Source organism: Varanus komodoensis, unplaced genomic scaffold (genome assembly GCF_004798865.1).
Source record: "Varanus komodoensis strain SLA01 unplaced genomic scaffold, ASM479886v1 scaffold4, whole genome shotgun sequence".
Lineage (NCBI taxonomy): Eukaryota > Metazoa > Chordata > Lepidosauria > Squamata > Varanidae > Varanus > Varanus komodoensis.
Window position 1 is genome coordinate 11590214 of NW_025335941.1, and position 20651 is coordinate 11610864.

Sequence of the window (20651 nt, forward strand, 5' to 3'; positions counted from 1 at the left end):
CTTGGATGCTCTTGTTGAGATTTGAAAACATGTTTTTGTTCTTTTTCAAGCCTGCCTTAGTCACTAAACGAGTTCTTGCTATGAGCTCCACATAGAGTTGCTTGCTTGCTTTATAACGCTCTTTTTCAAGGTTGTGTTTTTAGTCACAAATGTGGCTGTCAGTCTTATTTTATTGTATGTTACATCACATTGGATGCAATTACTAAAATTCTGTTCAAAATGAACAATATCCTGTGAAAAGCTACTTTCCACTGGAGGGAAAGCACCCTTGGTATGTACTTAGGGGCTCAGCTGAGGTGTCAGATTTTCTGCAAATGAAGCTAGGCTTTCCCTTAGTCAGCGTGTGCAAATGTATGAAAAGCAGCCATACAGTTTTAGGTAACTTCTAAAAGGAATTGCTTCATAGTAGAGAAATGAATAGGTCTCTTCAATGCAGCACAAGGTATAGCATATTGCTATATTGTGGTGAATGAAAAAAGCACACACGGATGATACGAAGGCAGCACAAAGGGGAAACTCGATATTAATATGAGTAGTCTATTGGCCAGAGTGATGGAGTTTGCACATATACATATGATAGGATGACTTGAGCATTTGTCCCCAGTGCTTGAATTGGAATACTGAAATCATCTACTCTGCTGTCTTAAGACCAGAGATCCTTCTTTTTGGAGGCATTCCACTCTCAGGATAAGCATTACAGCAGCCTGTGCATGCTGTCTTTTCCGTAATATTTGAAAAAACTACATGGAAGCTGAAAGGGCAGGCCTTCTGTATCCTCTTGTTTTCAATTTTCCGTTTAATAGGCCAGCCTGGATGTTGTCATGGTAGCCATCTTGAAAACCAAGCCGAGAGTCAGTGCTTCTGTGTCACGATGGACACCTATGAGGGAATTCCCATTTTTGTTTTCATCCCCTGTAGAATTTCATTCATGCAGAATCAAGTGTGGGGGGGAGCATGCAGCAGTAGCACACTCTACATTTTCTGATGTTTTAGTTGAAATGCAAACTGGGCCTAAAAGCACTAGTCTGCTCAGGAAAAGCTTTTAATTGCTCCCCCAAGCTTATTAAGAGAAAACAAGGTCAAACCCTTTCAGAACCTTTTACAGCAACTACCACTGCAAGCAAATTGCTGTCATTTTGTTATATGGAAAAGGCACCGAGATGTAAGTGTTAGGAATATGGTTTCATTTGTGAAATTTGCCTGTGCAGTCCGTTATGGGCTGCAAGAGTTGCCACCTTCTTGTCAGCACATTAGCTATGTTTAAAAATTGCCTCTTGGGGTAGGAAAACCAGTTGGTAAACCAGGGAGGAAACGGGCATTTCTAGCATGTTCTCTCGTTGGCTGGGTCTGTGGCTGCCCTCCTTGCTGCGCTAAGACCAGAGCGTGCTCTGCCTGATGGAGGCTGGCGAGAGGGTTAATGCTCGGCTCGGCTCGGCGCTGCTCAGAGGCAGGGAAGGTTAGCAGAGGGATCAATGTGATTAAAGCGGTGGGAGAGGAAAGATGCGCCCGCCCGCGCGCCCGCCCGCTGCATGGATGTGGTGGTGGCCGAAGGGCGGTGCGCTCGGAGCCTGCCTTCTGCGGCTGGAGGGCCGGATATGACCAGGGATGGTCCTCTGCTGGCGCGGGAGGCTCTCTCCACCTGTGGACCTGCCCGTGCCAGCCTGCCGGCGCCTGCCTGGGCGAGGAAGGGACGGCGCACCTGAGCTCCCAGCGGCGGCCGCCTCCCTTTCCCCCTAGCTGCGTCTTCCTGCCAGAGGAGGCAAGTGTCAGTGGAGAAGAGGCGCTGAAGGAGAGACGGATCACTTGCTGGAAGGACGCGCGGGCGCGGGCGCGGGCGCACCTCCTCCGAGCGGCTCCCCGGCTGCCGGCGCGCGGAAGCTGGACGGAGCTGCTGCCTCGCTCGCCGCGTTCACCTTGCAGTTGGCGACCAGGGGCGGCGAGGCGAGGCGAGGCGGCGAGCAGCGCAGCGCGGCGGAGGCGAGGCGAGGCGAGCGGGGAGCCAGGCGCATCGCTGGCGGGCGAGGGAGCAGCAGGGGCATGTGGATGTTGGCTGCCGTCTTGTTCCAGAGCATCGTGAATGGTGAGCCGCGGGAGGACTTCGCGGGCCGCGTAATTCCTGCGGATAATTAGGAAAGGGGTCCCGGGGGAGCGGGCTCGGGAACGCTTGGCGTGTGCGTGTGCGGAGCGGCGTGCGGGGGCCCGCGGCTTTGGGACCGAGGAAGGAATTGCTCGGTAATCATTCACGTTTGCTCACCTTGCTAAGTGCCAGCCTATGTACTACATATCTGTCTCTTTCTGTATCGAAGTATGCTTGATGAAAGGCAGAAAGCCGCATCCTTTCCTATTTATTTCCTCTGTAACAAATGCAGGATTGTATCCTATCAGTATGAAGGGCATGTATCTTAAGCTTCTGGAAGACTAAGAGGGGAGAGCGCTTTTCTCTTAATACATTTTATTTTTGAGACGCCTCATTACTTTTTATGCAATATTATAGTTCAGGAACTATTATCTCAACATTCCTCTCTACCTCTTACGGCTTTGGGAATGGTTCTTGCTAGGTACTCCTCGCCCTCATTTATGTAAAAATATGCACTGATAAGAATTACGTCACCTGAAAAAGACTGGGGACGCTTCCAGTCAATTTCAAAGTTATAGAAGAGAAGTAACAATGCAAAGGTAAAAGATAACCCTTATCTTTCTGTATACATGCTATTTATTTCCAAGGTTTTTTGTGCATTTCATGAGAATTTATGCCTTTTTTTTAACCCCTAGACCAAGGTACTACAGTTAATGCTCAGATTTTACTATACGGAATATCAAATTATGTTGTATAAAAAATGAAATTGCATATATACAACCCTAAATGATGTTAAAGCTTTGAAGAATGTAATACAGAAATGATGCCAGGTAGTGTGCTGCTAGATGTTATGTGACATTTTCATCTTTCAAAATTGAGAGTGTAGCTCTTCTTAAAATGCATTAATATGCTGACAGTTAAAATGGAAAGATTAAGCACACAATTTCCAAAATAGGCAAAGCAGACAGAATGGAAAAATGTTGGTAGTGAGAATGAATGAAGGAGAGAAGCGTGGGGGAGGGGGCAGGGGCAGGGGAAGATTTTCCTGGAAGATACAAATAATTGAAGCTCCAAGCAGAGGGTGAGGAATGAATGCCGGATGAGGGTGCCCTCAGGTCTGCTGAGCTGAATGCTGGATGGAAAAATGCATTGGCAGGCAAGGCATCTTTACAATGAACAGACGGATTGAACATAAAATCAAACCAATAAGGAATAAAACAGATAATATGAGTAATGACTGGAATGGCTCTCAATATTCTTTCATACTGCAGGCGACGCAATTTAGAACGATTAAGGGAAAACTCTGGGAATCATCATGGCATGAAGGGTAATTGCAACAAGTTCTCACATTAAGATTTTTGTACAAATATAAATAGCCCTGTTTGTGACCTTTGCAGGAGAACACCTTTTAGAATACAGATCTGCTCTCAGTCATTGGAGGGGAAGTGGGGGAAAGGACTGTGCAGGTCTGCTGTTAATCAATACTGTTACCTTGCGCATGAAGTAGCAGAATATGAGAATTCAGTCAATTGCTCTGAATAGGACTGTATCATATCATGTGTGAGAGAGTGAGTGAGAGCGAAATGGACATGTTCATGTGCACCTCTATGCAATGTATCATGTGGATGTTCTTATAAACACACAAGCCATTAGCAAAAGGAAAATAATGTTCTGGAGGACAAAAAAGGTAAAAAGAAAAAACTGCATAGCATCACTTTGTTACTTTTAACCCATTCATCCATATAATTGCTAGAATATAACCATTTGTTCTGTAAATTGAGAAGGAAACAGGTTAAATATTTATCTGTTGAATTCCTTAATGTGTCAAGTACATAACTTGTACCAATGGAGGCTGCACGTGCACATGCAAATCTAAATGAAATGGGAGCTGAGCATATAATACAAGTTACATCCTTCACTCACAGTATTATTTTCTAAGGTATTCCAATTTAATTTTCTTTAAACATCAATAGCTCTTTTTGCATCAGCTTACGCTGCCATAAAGCAAATTATAAACGAGTAAATAGGATACATTTATTTCAATAAGCATTCCCTTAGGTAATATGTGACAACACATAAAAATTATGTAGGTGCTATTAAGAATGTGTCTAGAAAGAATGCAATATTATAATGACCTGACATTTCTCTTATATAAATGGTGATCATTCGCCATGATTAAAGCAGCAAAACAATTAACTAGTTTACTCTTGCTTGGATCATGCAAAGAGATTATTATTTTGGCCAAGCTGTGCCTCAGAGCAGATTCTTCTGTGGTAATCTGTGTCTTGAAATACCCAGTTGTTTTTTCTAAAGTATTAGCTTATGTTAGAACGTCCTCTGAGGTAACATTATATACATCTTAAAACATGCATACATGAAAGTATGCACATATATTGTGTATATATTTCCCAAGTCTTAGGAGAGTGAAATAAACATGGCACAAAGGGCTATTTAGGCTATCTGTTAAGATTTATATTTCATCTAAAATTGTAAATGCCTTTTAAAAATGTCTGCTGTTCCCAGTCTAGCATCCTCCTAGCATAACATTGTATTTGTTGGTGTATATGGCCTAAGACTTTGGCCTAGCATGTTACAGGACAGATATACTGTCCATTACGCTAAATAGCAGCCGAGGATATTTTATGAACAAATTTGGTACCTGGTAATAGAGCAAAGGCTTGCGAATTCTTTATAGGTTGGTTCTTAGCTTGATTTCTTAACAAGCTGTTAATCTTAGATACACTTTTAGAGTTTTGGAAAAAACCCCCCACAGGTTTATATTTTAAAGCAGTTATGGCAATCCTCTTCAGTCTAATAGGATACATGTAACTATAAGTAGTTCAGACAACTTCTGATTTTTGCCAAGTATGTTATGGTATACCAGAAATAAGACTATTAAAAAAGTGAAAAAATGTTTTGTGATCAGCATTGAAACACTGTAGTATTTGGATAAGGAATGCGGGTTTTAAAATTGATGCATTTTTTGAAATTTGAAATTTAAGATGAGAAAATATGTGAAATATTAATATTGGCAACTTTCAGTAATATTCCTGAACTCAGCATGTTCTACATTTGTTGTGGTATTCTTTCTTTTTTGTCATATTTGTGTGGCTAAGTTCCATTGATGCTTGGTTTAAAAAAAATCAATGGAAAATCTAGGAAATAACCAGGGAAGTAGAGGTAATGCTAAAAATAGATTCCCATTAAAAACACTTCACTTTATCTATAATGCATGGATCTCTAGATGCACATATCAGTCTTTTAGCATGCTGTAGTTCTTTAATTTCATCATCATATTGGAACACTGGATCATGGGAGGAAGAACTAAAACAGAAGAAATGGACAGCACAGCATAGCTAATGATACTAGTCCCACAACCAAAAGGAATATGCATGATATCACTGAAGAGATCTTTCAGCACTAGTAAAACCCCTTCTGTCTTGCTGATTGGTGGGACTGGGGAAGATATTAAACCCAATCCTCCCATATTTCTCTTGCTCTCAGTTGGCAGGCATCAGATGGAACATTTTTGAAAAGGTTGCACTTGCATCGCTCCTGCTATTGTTGGATCTGAGGAGCAACATCAAAAAGAGGACCAAAGGGGAGGCAGATTGGCTTAAAATTTGCCTATGCTGAGAGGGCATAGATGGAAAATGGGAAATAATTATAAATCAAAATACAGCACATCTCACCATAGCACAGAAACTGCACCGTGGGACCTGTGTGCCTATCCAGTTTGCTGTCCAGGTGCTGCCTGTTGAAGGGCAATTCAAGGCCTCTTCTCTCCTTTCTTAGAATTCTTTCTCTTTAAACCCAGTTTAGACTCCAGAGCTTTCACATGGAGGACTTTCTTCTGACTGCCCTTCCAACTGAGGGCTCTCTCTAACCTTAGATACACAGCCACCCTTCAACCTAGAAAGTGTGTGTGCAGTTAGTGCCTGTCCAGCTAGGATTAAACGTGGAAAGGATGGTTGCAGTGCAGGAAATTCCTCTGACTGAATGGGGGGTGAAGGTCAAGGAGCCAGAACTGTAGGGGCAAATACAAAAGGAGCATATATACGCTCACTCACAGCAGGTTTCTACATGGAGCTTGGAATTAATTAGTGTACCAGTTTGAGTAGCCACTTCATATTACATAGATATTAAGAGCAAAATGCACTCATTGTCATGGCTGTGGGGAAACCAATTCCTCTAATCCATGTTTGACCTGTCACAACAGAAGCCACACATTCTTTCCTAGCTTTGCCTGCTAATAACTGAGAGACATGACATTTGCATTAATTAGGAAGACAGCCTGATGCATTTCAAACAAACTATTCTTCTATGTATGGAGTGTTGGCCTAATAGCGTAGCCCTTTAGTGTGCACCAGGAGGACCTTTTGACGGGTTGCACCAGATACATAATGAGACCGTGTGCCTGTGTGCAGCCTCTGAGTCTATGTAGTAAGACACTAGTGGGCAGCAAACCATACAAGACGGGCAGCATTTCAGAGCAGGCAAGAATAAAGAACAACTTCTACTCAATGGACAAAATACACAATCGTCTTTTCAGATCCCTTTGCCACTTTGTCATCTGTTGTGTCACTTCTGAGTCTACTGTCCTGCTTTCTGTTCTTTCCTCACTAAATCGGTGCTTGAATAGCAGTTTTTAATGAGGAAAGCACAATAGGAAAGGGTTTTGCGTCAAACGTGTGAATGTGCATTGCATTGCTGTTGAAGCCAATCAAAGTGAAGGACAGAGGAATTGGTAAGAAGGATTTTTTTCCTGCTTCGCAGCTTATCCCTTGGGCTTTAAGCACTAAGACATTGCAGCATTGATGTCTTCATTAGAGATCAGAGGAATGGTATCCAGTTCCGTTATGTGCAAGACTCAGTACATGACCGGCTTGAAAATGGGTTATCTATGCAACTTTATATGAGGTGCATTAGGTGTATTCTTGGCAAGTTGCTTAGGCCAGTATGATGTTGGAACACATCAAACATACTTTTTCCCTGTGAAGGTAATCAACTTCTTATATTATTGGAGCCTTGCATCATTTCCTGAAGAACTGAGCAAGGAGATGTATGTAGCAGTAACTCCATCATTCATGGTTGTCGTTTTGGTGTAGCAGCATCAACATCATTAATGTTGCTGCTGTTCAGTGTTAGGACCACAAGGTGCCTTCCTCACTGTATGCATAGTATCTGATACACCTGTCTTCAGAGTCAGTTAAGGTGCCATCCTATCCAAGTATGCACCAGCCACATCATAGGATCAGGAAGATTGGGAGTTGTAGGCCGTTTTTCTATCTAAATGTGCATAGGATTGCACCCTTAAGAAAATAAAAATTCTTTTAGTATAAGCCTAGTTAAGTTTAGATGTACCACTGAAATTGATTCCATTTTCCTTCGAAGATGGTACTAGTGGCTGACAGGACTGAATGCTGGGATATTGACTCCTGAGAAAAACGACTCCCAGATAAGCACCTCAGGCTGGTATTTCAGGAAGCATGCTTCCTTGGTGTGTGTTCAGGGACTGTGAGATTATCACAGAAGTAAGCACCAGTTTTGTCCCAAGAATGAAAAACTTGTGAGGTCACTCTTAGTGGCGGTTAGGAATACTATGGGGTATGAGCTCTCTTGTGGCCCACTGGCAGTGGTGTTTGACCATGTAAAGCAGGGAATGAACTCAGATTACGAAAATGTTGATTCACTTGTTAACTGTAGCATGTCTGCTGATAATTTGCAAATCAACTCTAATCAGTTGATGAATGGTATTTGAAAGTTTGGGAAATGGTTTTTATGATCAAACTCACTTGTATGAAGTGCAATCCTATGTGTGTTTATACAGAATATGATGGCTGGGAGTTGTAGGCCTTTTTGTTGTCTAAACATTCATAGGATTGCATCCCTGTTGGGAGTGAGAGAGAGGAGGTAACAGACAGGTTGGAACTTATTCAAAATGTACTGGAATTATACAGTTCAGTACTGAATTTCAGCCATATACCTTGCCAGGACTGATATGATTCTTTCTCCTCATTCATCTCATAAGCATGAATGTTATGAAATATCAACTTATTTCTAATTTGTACCAGTCACTAATGGGTAGTGGGCATTGGGCTATGAACAGGCATTCAGTCCAGGCAGCTAGCAGTATATGTACAAAAGCAGGATTTTGCGCATGTTTTAAGCATTTGAAATGGCAGGCAAAGGCTCAGGGTTGTACACAGGCACAGGGCAGCTGCCTCCAGAACTGAAGCTTGCAAGGAGCTGGCCTCCAGTAATCCTGAGACAAAGGTCAGGCTCAGGTGTCTACTAAGCACTGAGCACTGCTGCAAAAGGATATGTGTCTAAGGCCCTCTAGCTTTGGGTAAGGCCTACGGCTAATTAAGTAGCATCACTTTGGCCCTCAAGTTTCCAGAGTGTGTGACACTCTTGCTTCTTATTGCTCCTGAATAGGATGAGGTGCTGAAAGTAGGATGCTAGAGGCCCTCTGGGTTTCTGCAGAAGAGCACTTGAGACCACTGGAAGTGATTACACCCAAGGCCTGGTTGATGATGTATGGTAGAGTCTGCTGGTGTAGTTTAACTTCCTTGTTTGCACTAAAGTCCAGTGTGTTCTACTGGAATTAATTGGTGATGGGGCCCCAGGGCCTTTTGCAGTTCTTCCCTTGGAGTGGAATTTTCCATGTCTGTGGTTGGAGCTTGGGACATAACCCAGTAATGATATTACCTAGGCAATAGTGTGGGTTGTGAGCTAATCTAAGAAACTTTGTGGGATGAAACAGCTGGTGTTGGTGTATCTTATGATTTACCTTTGCTTTGTTTCCTGCATCACACAGCAACTTGGTTATTTTAAATTATGCTTGAGGTAGATTCCAACTTGAACTTGTTGGTGCAGCAGTTATTTCATTGACAAGTCTGCATGACTAGGGGCATTTTGTATGTGGATCTCTTGGATGGTAGCACACTAATACAAATTTAACAAAAATCAAACTTTATTGCCAGATTATTTCATATCATGCTGAGGCAAATGTTTACTTCCAGTGGTTTATCATGCAACAGTTTAATATATGATAGTTATGTTTTTTATCATGCTTATGTATGTATAAGGAAGAAGTTCAACTGAATATTACTGTGGACTGGTCCTGTCCAGGATTCCAGCCAGTCATGGAAGGAGCAACTCTTTTTCTGGTGAAAGGAGCTGTCCATATGACCGTATGACATTCTTTACTGCATGAGCCACTTGGCACAGACTGCAAGCATCTACCAACTAGGAGTGTTCAGGAATCCCTGTACATGGAGTTTCAAGTCCCACGTACTGCCCACAAGGGCCTTTTCAGCTGCACAGCATGAAGGGAAACCCAAAGAGCATAACCCAGAATCCAAATAGCTCTGTCAGGCAGAGGCCTGTATGGCAAGCACACAGACAAGTCTGTGGTGAGGATTGCTTCCAGACAAAGCTTTTATTGCACTATTGCATAGTCCCATTCATAACATTTTACACGGATGGGGGCAGGCATTATCATCCTAAATTCAGTAGTTCCTGTGTTTTCCCAATGCTTCTATCTATTCTTTTGCTACTGGAAAATCCACTGCCTGGGTAATGCATGTTACTACCCGTCTGCTGTCCCAATATTGGCTCAGTAGTCACCTAAAGTTGTGTTAGCAGCACACCACCTTGGGAGATTATTTGAATAGTGGTTTAGGAATCCCCCAGATAAATAAACAATAGATATGCTAGCATATTTATACAGAAGGTGGGGTTCTGTTGTATCCCTTCATTTTCTGCCTGGTGAATCTGCAGTGGAGAATTGCTTTCTAGGTATATAAAGTGCGAGACAAGAGCTTAATAAATTCATAGGTGGAATGATAAAGCCTGTGATCTGTAATTATTTTTCCTATATTCAGAAACACAGGTCTACCTCTGGAAGGGTTAGCTCCTTGCCTGAGAAGTTTGAGTATGAAAAAAAGTCAGTTGCTTCGAAACAAAATGTTCCATAACTAGGAGCTTGTTTCACACAAACTAACTATGAGGTAACTTGGGAAGGGCTATACGAGTATACAGACCTTTGTGTGGAATTGCACAAGTGTATTTCTCCTCTCTTCTGTTTGTGGTTCCCAAAATATGTCCAGAAAGTTTAACAAGCCTTGTCTGGCTCTATATTTAAGCTATTTTTACTCAAAGGTAGTGACGAAGAGTGAGCTAGCAATGCTCTCTATAGAAAGCCATTTTTAAATATATTGGTTTTGAGCAGAGTCACCTCCCTACTAAATGCCTACTGCCAGAATCTCCTCTGTAATTTGGAAAAAAGGAGATGGCCGAGTGAATTGGGAATTGGGTTATCAGCAGAATATTTTGGGGCAGAGCACAAATTATCATCTGCTTGGGGAAGTGAGACCCACAATGCCCTGTTTAAAATTTCAGATGCAAAACCTGATGAAAACAAATGTGCACCAGGCTAGCTTGATGAAATACCACTCCAGGCATCTGAACCAAGTACTGCATCATTCTCAAATGAAGACTGAGCACGTGGTTGTTAGTCTAATGATGTTAGCAGTAGAAGCAGCAACCAAATTACCTATGCTGCATGCAGTCTTTCCGAAGCTGCTTGCTGCATGGCAAGGACGTGTTTGGTACAAGGGCCCACATTTCCATTGAATCACGTTTCGTACACTGCACTGCACTTGTTTGTAGCCCACTGCATGCATGGCTATTGCTTCTATGATGGAGCTCTCACTGATGCTCCATCAAGCAGATTTAAACATATTTATTATTGTAACTTTGGTAATTTGGTCGCTGAAACCATTGTCATGGGAAGTTTGAATAGAACAGTGAAAACTAGCTTCCTGGAGCATATGAATGATTTATATAAAAGAGGGATGATATTGTTTGTCAGTTTTCTGTTACAGCTGGCATATTCTGCACTGCAGTCTTACAAGTGCAGTACATACACTTTGCTCATGTCTGCTTGGTTGCTATGTTGGTGATTGCCTATCAATGGATAGGGTGGGGGGAATCTTGCAACATGCAGCTAATTTGCTGAGGGAAACCCTCTTGCCTTGTGGGTTTGCAACTGAAAGGCCTGTGTGCTTTATGAATTGGCTAAAGATTTATTTGCCTTTAAGCTTCTAATAATTCATTATTATAGTTGTCATAGTGTGAAAAGAACTGATGCTGACCTGGAAGAAATGTTCTGACATTCAGAAAGCACAAACAATTTTGAGTGCTGCTCATTACCAATATGCAGTTTATTTTAATTTAGTATTTTAATGGTTTTAATTACCCTCCCACACACACATAGTGTGTGTATGCATTAAAAATGCTTTAAATCTGAATTCTGTGCTTATTTTCCTGGGAGTAAGCCCCACTGAACTCAATGAGGTTTATTTTCTAGTAGCCCTCATGAATAGGATTCCATTGGGTTAAAGCATCAAAGCTACAAATTAAGCATTTCTCAAATTAAACTTGTGAAAGACAGAGCTTTAAAAACACTTAGATGGGTCATTGTGGCATAAGTTATTTAACTGTATCTTTCAGAATTATTTTGACCTGCAACTTTTAATGGTGAACATTATTCTGTTCATGAGATTGCATGGACTGGTTTTTGTGAAGTACCCCAGGAACTGTTGGGTTGAAGGGCAGTGTATAAATATACACGATAAATTTTTAGATTAAGTGAAATAGCAATATTAGCCTCTTTGTCTGCTAAATAGTTTAGCAAATTCTGCTGCAACCCTATACCCCCCTTACCTGGGTATAACTCCATGAGCAGGTAGATCTAGGCATGTCCTGGTACTGATAAACAAATGAGAGAGTCAAATGTAGTGTGGTGGCTGGAGTGCTGGACTGGGGACTCAGAGGTCCAGGTTTTAGTCTCCACTCAGCCATGAAGCTCATTATGTGACTTTGGGCCAGTCACAGATGCTAAACCCAACACTGTAGTAATAGTAGTGGTAATACAGAGTTACGTAAGTTCCTTGGGTTCCTCATAAGAAGGGAAAAGGTGGGATATAAATGCAATGTGGTGGTGGTGATATTGCCTCAAACCTTTGCCATACAACTGTGAACTCTCATTAGTCAAAATACATAACAGGCTAGAAGTGAGACGTACATGCTAGCTGTCGTCAAGAAAAGCTCTCATTAATGACAAAAGCCTAAGAATGTATATTGGGATGTACCTCCTTCTAAATTAAGTGGGGCTTAATCTCTAAGTTTAGGCTTGCAAGCTTAGGCAGTACAGCTCTACCCATTTAACCTGGGAAAATGTTGCAATGAGGCAACAAAAGCAAATGGAATGCATTGCTCTTGTATTCCTCTTTGACCTTGACAAAAACAAAAATGTTTCTAGAGCTTTGGTTGTTGGATGGCATTGAAGTGAAATAAATAATAGATTTTTAATAGCCGGTTTTCTCCTTCTGGTATTAATCCTAATGTAGTATAATTAACATGATTAGTATTAGAACTAGTATACACATTTTTCTTTGTTTGGCATTTTAAAATAAAATGTGAATGCTGTGCTTTTATGATGAAAATATAAATTAGTTGAAACCGAACCATGCAAATTATGCCTGAAGATGTAACCCAGGAAGGGAACAGCTCTTGATCTCTTTCACTTCCTCACTGTTTCAACTCATAGGATAGTAATCTTGACTGCCACATTGACAAATCTCTTAAAAGTCAATGAATTTTCCCATTTAAAAAGACAATGGAATAAGATCGTTCCATTGCCACAGTTCTGTTTGCTTATTATAAAGTGAAAGTATTTGTGTAAATTTCCTGTAGAGTTTCAAAATAGTATCAGCTCTAAATTTAATGCCCAAACCTGATTTTTATAATGATATTTTTTGTTTTTCTTTAATGTTGTTTATTTGCAGTCCTGTAAACCACAAAAGGATGGTTGTGAGGCAGCCTATAAATAAATATAGCACAAAAAGATAAACAAGAAATTGTAGAGCTAGCTTATTTCTCATTTCAATATTATGCATTTTTTGTGTTGGTGTGATTCACTTGGGAGTAAAAGTACATAGTATTGCTCCATTTGTACCTTAATAGTTTGCCTGCTTTTAGCTTTATTTTAAATGCTGTGTTATTTTGAGATACTAGTCGGATTATCATTTGAGATCCTTAGGTAATTTAAATGGACTTCATCCATGCTAATTGTTTATCCCTGATGATCAGGAAATGTTAAATGCGAGTAGTGGCTAATTATATCCATTGATACTATATAGTGTCTTTCCATATATAGATGCTGTATTCATCATTCTATATGGCTGCTAAGAACTTCATTGCAATATACCCAATGCAGGTTTCCCAAGTTGAAGTCTCTTGAATGAAATACATGTTAGATGAAATGCCTTCAGTGTGGTGGAGCACATGATCTCCCTAGATAACTGGTTCCATTGTTGTAAGTCAGGAACAGTCAGCCTCCTAACAGGCAGGAAGTTTTTCCTCATGTTCAGCTGGAATCTGGATTCCTGTAATGTAAGGTTATTATTGTGTGTCCTGCAGTCTGGGATGATGGAGTAGAAATCCTGACCCTCTTCTGTGTGACAGCCTTTCAAGCACTGCGATCTTCTCAAAGCCATATTCGACTAAAACAACCGAACAGAACAGTTGACTTATTATCCAGTGTTCAGCTGTTTTTGACACACAGTTGATGAATGAGAAATAATATCATGCACATTTTCACAATGATAGATAATGATAGAGTTCTCCTCTCTACTTTGCTTGAAGTATGCCCAAGTAGGCAGGATGGCACTGGACTTATTACAGGGTGAGTGAGGACAGACAAAATAGTGTGTACAAAATTATATATCAGGTAGAGAAAGTGGATAGGAAAACATTTTTCTTCCAATTATATGAGAACCTGAAAGAGTCATCCCATGAAGCTCATTGGTGAAAGACTCAGAGCAGGTGAAAGGAGGTACCTTACCATGCAGCACATAGTTCAGCTATGAAATTTGCTACCGCAAAATGTACTCATGACCCCTAACTTGGATGGCTTTAAAAGGGGCTTGGGCAGATTCCTAGAGCATACAGCTAGAAATGGCTACTTGTCCAGGTGGCTGGATGTTGCCTGTAGTATTGGGCAGTGTGCTTATGCACACAAGTTGCTGCAGAAGGTACTGGTAGGTCTTCGGTGGGCAACTATCAGCTACTGTGCGAATGGAACCCAGGGCCAGTTAGGACACACAGGGCCAGCGAGACCCTTCTTAGGTTCTTGAATTCAGGCATTGTAAAAGGACACACCAGCAGAGACTACTGGCATTTTGTAATGCTAATGCAGTGCCTGTCTTTGCCAGAATGATCATTTGCATTACAAATATCTCCCTTCCACATGCATTAAGGACATTATTGTGTCCACAGGAGTGAGGCTTATTATAAGCTATGAACGCTTCTAATATGAAAATAATCAAATCCTGTTTTGGTCCCAAAGGATATTGGCAATTTATAGTGTGCGCGCACATGCATGCGCATTGCAGGGGAGGAGATCATACAGGACAAGGTAGGTAAATGTACTGTGCAGGGAATAACTGGACTAAAAATGCACACACGCTGCTTAAATCTTACTTAGGAGAAAGCAGATTGTTAATGTTCTCTTAATTGTAAAAATAGCCATAGCTAATCGGGCAACATCATCACTGCTAAAGCACAGTTTGTGGTGCTCACGGCAGACTATACAGCCATTCCTCAATGAAAAAGAACTCTCTTCTTTTTCATTTAAGCGGAAAGGGAAAGGGACCCCCTCCCCAGATAGCAACTGTGAATGATCATGTGGCATTAATGTTCTGGTACCCCAAGGTGCCCCTTTGCCTTTTTTCTAGCAGCTTTCCCCCTCAAGTCATTATGCTAATTAGTGTTTGATCAGATGATTAAATTATAATTCGATTAATCCTATGTGCTAAATGCTCTGAATGAATGCATTTTCTGTTGCCTGAATGCCTTGTGTTTAAGAGCTTCTGTTTGCAGCCTGATGGTGAGTGTGTTTTCCTCCCCCCAGCAATTCATTTCCTCTGGTTATTGCTTTTTTATGTTATTACTGAGGAACTGTAGCTTCTCTTTGACATGTTTGTAGGTCTTTTGTTTCCTATATTTTTATTCTTTTTCAGGTTCCTCCCCAGACGGGATGCTGATGTATGCTACTGCACAGTTCCCTACTCACTGTACTCTCTACAGTTCAAATATTTATGTTTTCCTGTTCGTTTTTTTAGCCTGCATTTTTCTTAAATGATAGAAATGATCTACAAGTACATTTTCTTAATGACTAAACAGTTGTTATTTGAGCAGTCAAAGGTCTATCTCTGCTTCATGAGTATTTTTTATTTTCATTTTTGTCAATTTTTTGCCTAGGACAGTAATTTTACACTCTGCTGTGGTAATGCACAATTACTGCAGATTCTTCTTACAGGTTTACCTCTGCTATGCTGAACAGGTTTTTTCCCCTAGTAAGTGTGTGTAGGATTCTTAACGTGAAGCTTTAAGAATGGCCTGAGATGGCCTTTTAGCAGCAGCACAATTCGTACTCTGGCACAGGGCTATATCAGAGTTATTCAATAATCATGGCAATCTCTCCAGGGGACTTAATATTCAAAATGCAGTGCAACCCACTGTGGTTAATAATAAGCCGTGGCAGGCTGCAGTGATCATTTAAACCAGCCACTGATTTTAGGAAGACTTAGTCCCAGGTGAGCAAAGGATTGAAATATAAAACAGGACCCACAGTGGAAGTGTTGATACAGAGAGCCACACAATTCCAGGACTCCATTCCTACTCCCACAATGTGCATTTCTGAAAACACACACACAGACACACATTCATAGGATTTTTCCTTTTTCTCTTGATCTTACCACAGAACTCTTCCTTGTTGAGCAGTGCATACAAAGGCAGACATAGATTCATACCCACTCCAATGAAATCATTGCTTGGCTACTGTATATTATGTCTATGACTGTCAATGAACAGTTTATTTAATGACTAACACTAAAAAGTGTCTTCATAAAAAGCAAATTTGGTGTTAAAACAGATTTATATATGAAAGTGAGCTTGCTTGCTTTCTTTCCTAACCTCTTAGGACTTCAGTTCTAAGCATGCATACAACGAAGTAATTTCCATTTAGCTGATGGGACTTATTTCTGAGTAAGAGTTGAAAAAAGGAGTAGAGAAGCTAATACGATATATAACAAGATCTTCATATCTGTGATTGTGGTGCTTGGCAAACTTGTTGTCATGTTTCTTTTTGTCTTATTTTTAAAACATGATTTTGCTATCTGTATTTTCAAATATACATATCAAAATAGGAAAAACGTGGAAGACTGTTTCTTACTAAGTATTGTTCACACCCTGTTCAAAAATAATTTGGGGAAAATATTTAAATATACCCAGTCTTCGCATTGTTTTCTACCTTGCCTAAACTGTTATAATTATAACAGTATCATTATCAAATGCAAGAGAAAGCACCCAAAATCATGCATATCGCATTAGTATCCCTTAAAGAACACTGACCTTGCAGAATGTTTACTCAAAAGTAAGTCCCATAGTAGTGCAATCATTGCGCGTCTACTTGGAAGTAAGTCTTACTGCTTTTATTATGTAAACTATCTAGACAGCCATGTGGCTATGAGACGGTATATAGAAGTGCTAAAACAGATAAAATAAATTTCAGTGGAAATTTCTTCCAGGAAATGCTATGACTGTGCCTTTAGTTACAAATTAGTATGCATCAATTTGCAGCCTTAACATGTACCAAATGCTGGTGATGTGGTAAGATTTCTTCAATGGTTGTAACTACCAAAATGATCTTGTTGAAGAAGCCGGTTTCTGAAGGTAATCCTTGGGCCCTCAAACTTAAAGTGCCATCCTGTGTGTTGCAAGTTCGTCGTCCTGCACAGCAAGAGGCCTTCAGCAGAAACTTGCATGGTCCCCACCATGTTTCAAAGATTCCTGTGGTGTCAGAGGAAGAGGCCGAGCTTGAGGTAGCAATGATGACCAGATGGTTGCAGGCACAGGCCATACTTCAGAGGGGAGACCTGTGCCTCAACACCCAACCTGGCTCCTTGAGGGGAGAAGTATACTCAAGACCAAGAGTAGAGAGACTCTGAAGCTTAGACTAATGGCTTGCAGTTGTACCTGGTGTGAGATGTGCGACCTGCCTGTGCAAGCCATGTAGTTCCTGCGAGCTACTGCAACAACATCCACATTTCATCTTGCAGTATGTGGAAAGCTTGCTTCCATGCTCTTAGACCAATCTTCTGTGCTGCTGACCACTGGACCCCTTGTAAGACCCTGCACAGCACTGCCTTGTTGCTGGACTGATAAAACCATGCTTTGACCTTGTACTTGCTTCCTGACTTAGCTAAATGGAATTGCTTCACGGTTGGCCCCAAGGCAGGGCCTGAGCCAGCCAGGTCTGGACTGGAGAGATGCAAAGTGGGTTATTATGTTAGAATATAAGAGTACAATATACTGGAATGATGCATGTTTATCTGAAGTTCAGGTATGTCGGTTTTGACTACAGCATGTTTTAATGTATTTGCAATATATTGTATTTTTACTTTCTAATAGTAATATATATCTGTCACTTGTTATGGGTTTAATTGACTTTGTCTACTTTTTTATTATTTGAGGCTCCAATAGATGTGTATTTTAACTGAAAAAACACAACTCACAGCATTGCCCAGTCATTCTATTGTTCTATACAAAATGATTTAAACCGTTGAGACATTGTTTCAAAGGATGGCATATAAATGTTTCAAATAAATCAATCAATCCACGTGTTACCTCTTATTCTTCATTGTTTTTCCCCCTTTATGGTCCCTATTGAGTGAAAGGGAAAAGCAGGTAACAAATCAAACAAAGAGAAGTCAATACTGATTTCTCTGTCCTATATTCCCATTGCACCAAGGTTAAGTAAGGCTATGTGGATGTAATCATTTTCCTTCCCATCTTCCTTAATAGATCTAAAGGTATCCAAAGATGGTTTGTGGCTTGTTTCTACATTTCACCTTAATGTGTGATTTTAAAATAAAACTCTGTCATATATGGCAAAATGTATATGCAAAGTGCATAGATGAAAAAAAATGGAGTGGTGAAGCTGTGGAGGCTAAAGGTTACACTGACTAGGTTTGCAGAACATAATCATGGTGGCCTGCAAACCAGGGATGGCTTCTCTTGTTGCTTGAACCCAGCACCATGGTTGGTTAAGCACTCTGGCTGGGTTCAGATAACCCAACAGGCTGCCCCTGGTTTACAGACCATGATGAACACAGCCACGGTGTTTTTGCTTCTGAGCACCATTTTTATATTTGTCAAGTAAGCAAACTGAAAGAGAGGTGCTGCTTTTCTGTAATATTTATTACATTTATTTTATATTGTACAAATACACAGGATTAAACTGTTAGTTAAGCCATGAAGTTGCTCTTCTGTGTGCTTGAAACTGCCTTTCAAAATACCACCATGATGTCACCTCACTCACTTCCATCAAATCTCTCCTCAAGCCCCCTCTTTTCAATGAGGTCTTTAGCTTATTCCACTAGTCCTTCTGCTGTACCATAGCTAAGTCTGTAACCAAGTCCAAGCATATGAGAGTGAAACAACACACGTTTCTGTATTTTTCTGTGCTTCCACTTCTTTGTTGTTCCTCTGTTCTTCCCCTCTGCTTCTTCAGAGCACAGACCTTACCCCTTGTACTCTATAATAAAGGGTCATGCACATTAGTGGAAATGTTTAAATCAATTAAAATAATAGCAGTCACATTGATGGTAGTGCTGAGTGGGTTCTGCCCTTAAAGGTAGCCTAGAAAATATTTGCTTTATTATTATAGGGGTTGCAGTGGTGATGATAATGGATCATCATCATCATCATCATCAAAATAATCATAAAACTGACAGTGGGAGGAGGTTATACTGAAGCTTGCATATTCATAATCTCTAGTATGGGCATGTTGTTGTTGTTGTTAGTCGCGAAGTCATGTCCGACCCATCGCAACCCCATGGACAACATTCCTCCAGGCCCTCCTGTCCTCCACCATCTCCCGGAATCTGCTTAAGCTCACACCAACTGTTTCAGTGACTTCATCTAGCCACCTCATTCTCTGCCGTCCCCTCCTTTTGCCATCTATTGTTCCCAGCATTAGGCTCTTCTCCAGGGAGTCCTTCCTTCTCATTAGGTGGCCAAAGTATTTGAGTTTCATCTTCAGGAGTACGGGCATACATGTAAATTAATCATAGGTAGGATTATGGGGTACCGTATCATGAATGACCATGGGAAAGTCTCTCTCCTGTCACATCAGTATTTCTTGTATTGTGATCCTGCCCCATTCATAAGAGTAACAACTAGGAGAATTCAAATAAGCATATATCTAGGTAGAAGGATGAATGCTTGTAAATGCATGGTGTAGAATCACTGGTTTAATGCTTTGTTTCTGAACTGGTTGCAGTGGAAATAATCCTTTCACTTGCATGGCTTGCTCACTATCAAACCTTGAATCCTGAATCATTTAAGCTAAGGAAGTGCAACTATGTTATCTGTAAAATGTTGGAAAGTGTGAAGTTATTTTATGCCAAAGGCCTTAAACCACAAGTATCACTCTTTTGCAAACTGCCAACCTCACACATCCACCCTTTCATTTCCTCTTTGAGAATGTAATATTTAACAGCAGAAAGTAAGAGGTGGGCTGGGATGTGGAAGGGAGACATCTGAACAGGAGGCACAGTGCTATGGTGGTGTGTTCGTTGCAAAATGCAATTCTAATTATATAATCCATGTTCTGACATGACCAATTTACCGTTGGAAGAGCTTCTGCACATGTACCTCAGTCTCTGGAGTTAAGCAATTTCCTGAAAACTTAGCAGACTTGATAGTTTCACTTCTTGTCAAAGTGTGGCAAAGAGAAGCATTTCACAACACATCTGTATCCCTCGACCCAGCCAAATAATGATGAAATATTCTAGGAATGCACTGCATAGAAATTAGAAGGTGACAGTTTGAAGCCACAATGCTATTCTGTCTTGAGCTTCACTATGGGAGAATAAAGAGAATTTTTTGGGTGGGGGGGTTTATATTTCTTTGGAGGAGTGTGAGTTTATTTAAGGTCCTCACCTCTTCTCATTCTATTGCAGGCCTTTGCACTAAATGGCCTAGCAAGTGTTTGGTTTTTTGAAGTGAATGCTAAAAGCCATGACATCAAAGACATTTGCAGATTAGCCATGTTGGAGCGGATGGTTGTAATTTTGAAAGGAGCCCTGGATTCTAGCCAAAACCCTTTTGTCACTTTGATGGTATTCTATGAAATCGCAACAAACAGCTGGTAGATCTGGCAGATCCATGCAAGCTGTTATTTTATTTTTGCTCTTCTCACTTTTCTCTTTTGGGACAATTGTTGTCATCATTTACATAACGCTTTTAAATGTGCAAAGCCCTTTGCAGTTGTCATTTTTCTTGCAAGCAGTTCAACCCAGAGGAGGCGCTCCACCAAATCTCTCACCTTTGGAGCTGTACACATTCATTTTCTACACGAATAGAAAATGCATCTCATTTAAATCATTCAAATTAACACATCACCATCCCATGGATTATTCTTCAGATTATATGTGGC

The 20651-nt window shown here is 40.8% G+C and overlaps 1 protein-coding gene across 1 annotated transcript in view; it reads left to right on the top strand.

The window, feature by feature from the left end:
* Window positions 1-1995: 1995 nt before the first annotated feature.
* DSCAM (DS cell adhesion molecule) overlaps window positions 1996-20651 on the top strand; it is a 377225-nt gene continuing 358569 nt past the window's right edge. Inside the window, exon 1 of the mRNA XM_044441999.1 lies at window positions 1996-2080. Within this exon, the coding sequence (XP_044297934.1) occupies window positions 2038-2080 (43 nt within the window). The 5' untranslated portion in view covers window positions 1996-2037. The remainder of the gene's footprint in view (window positions 2081-20651) is intronic.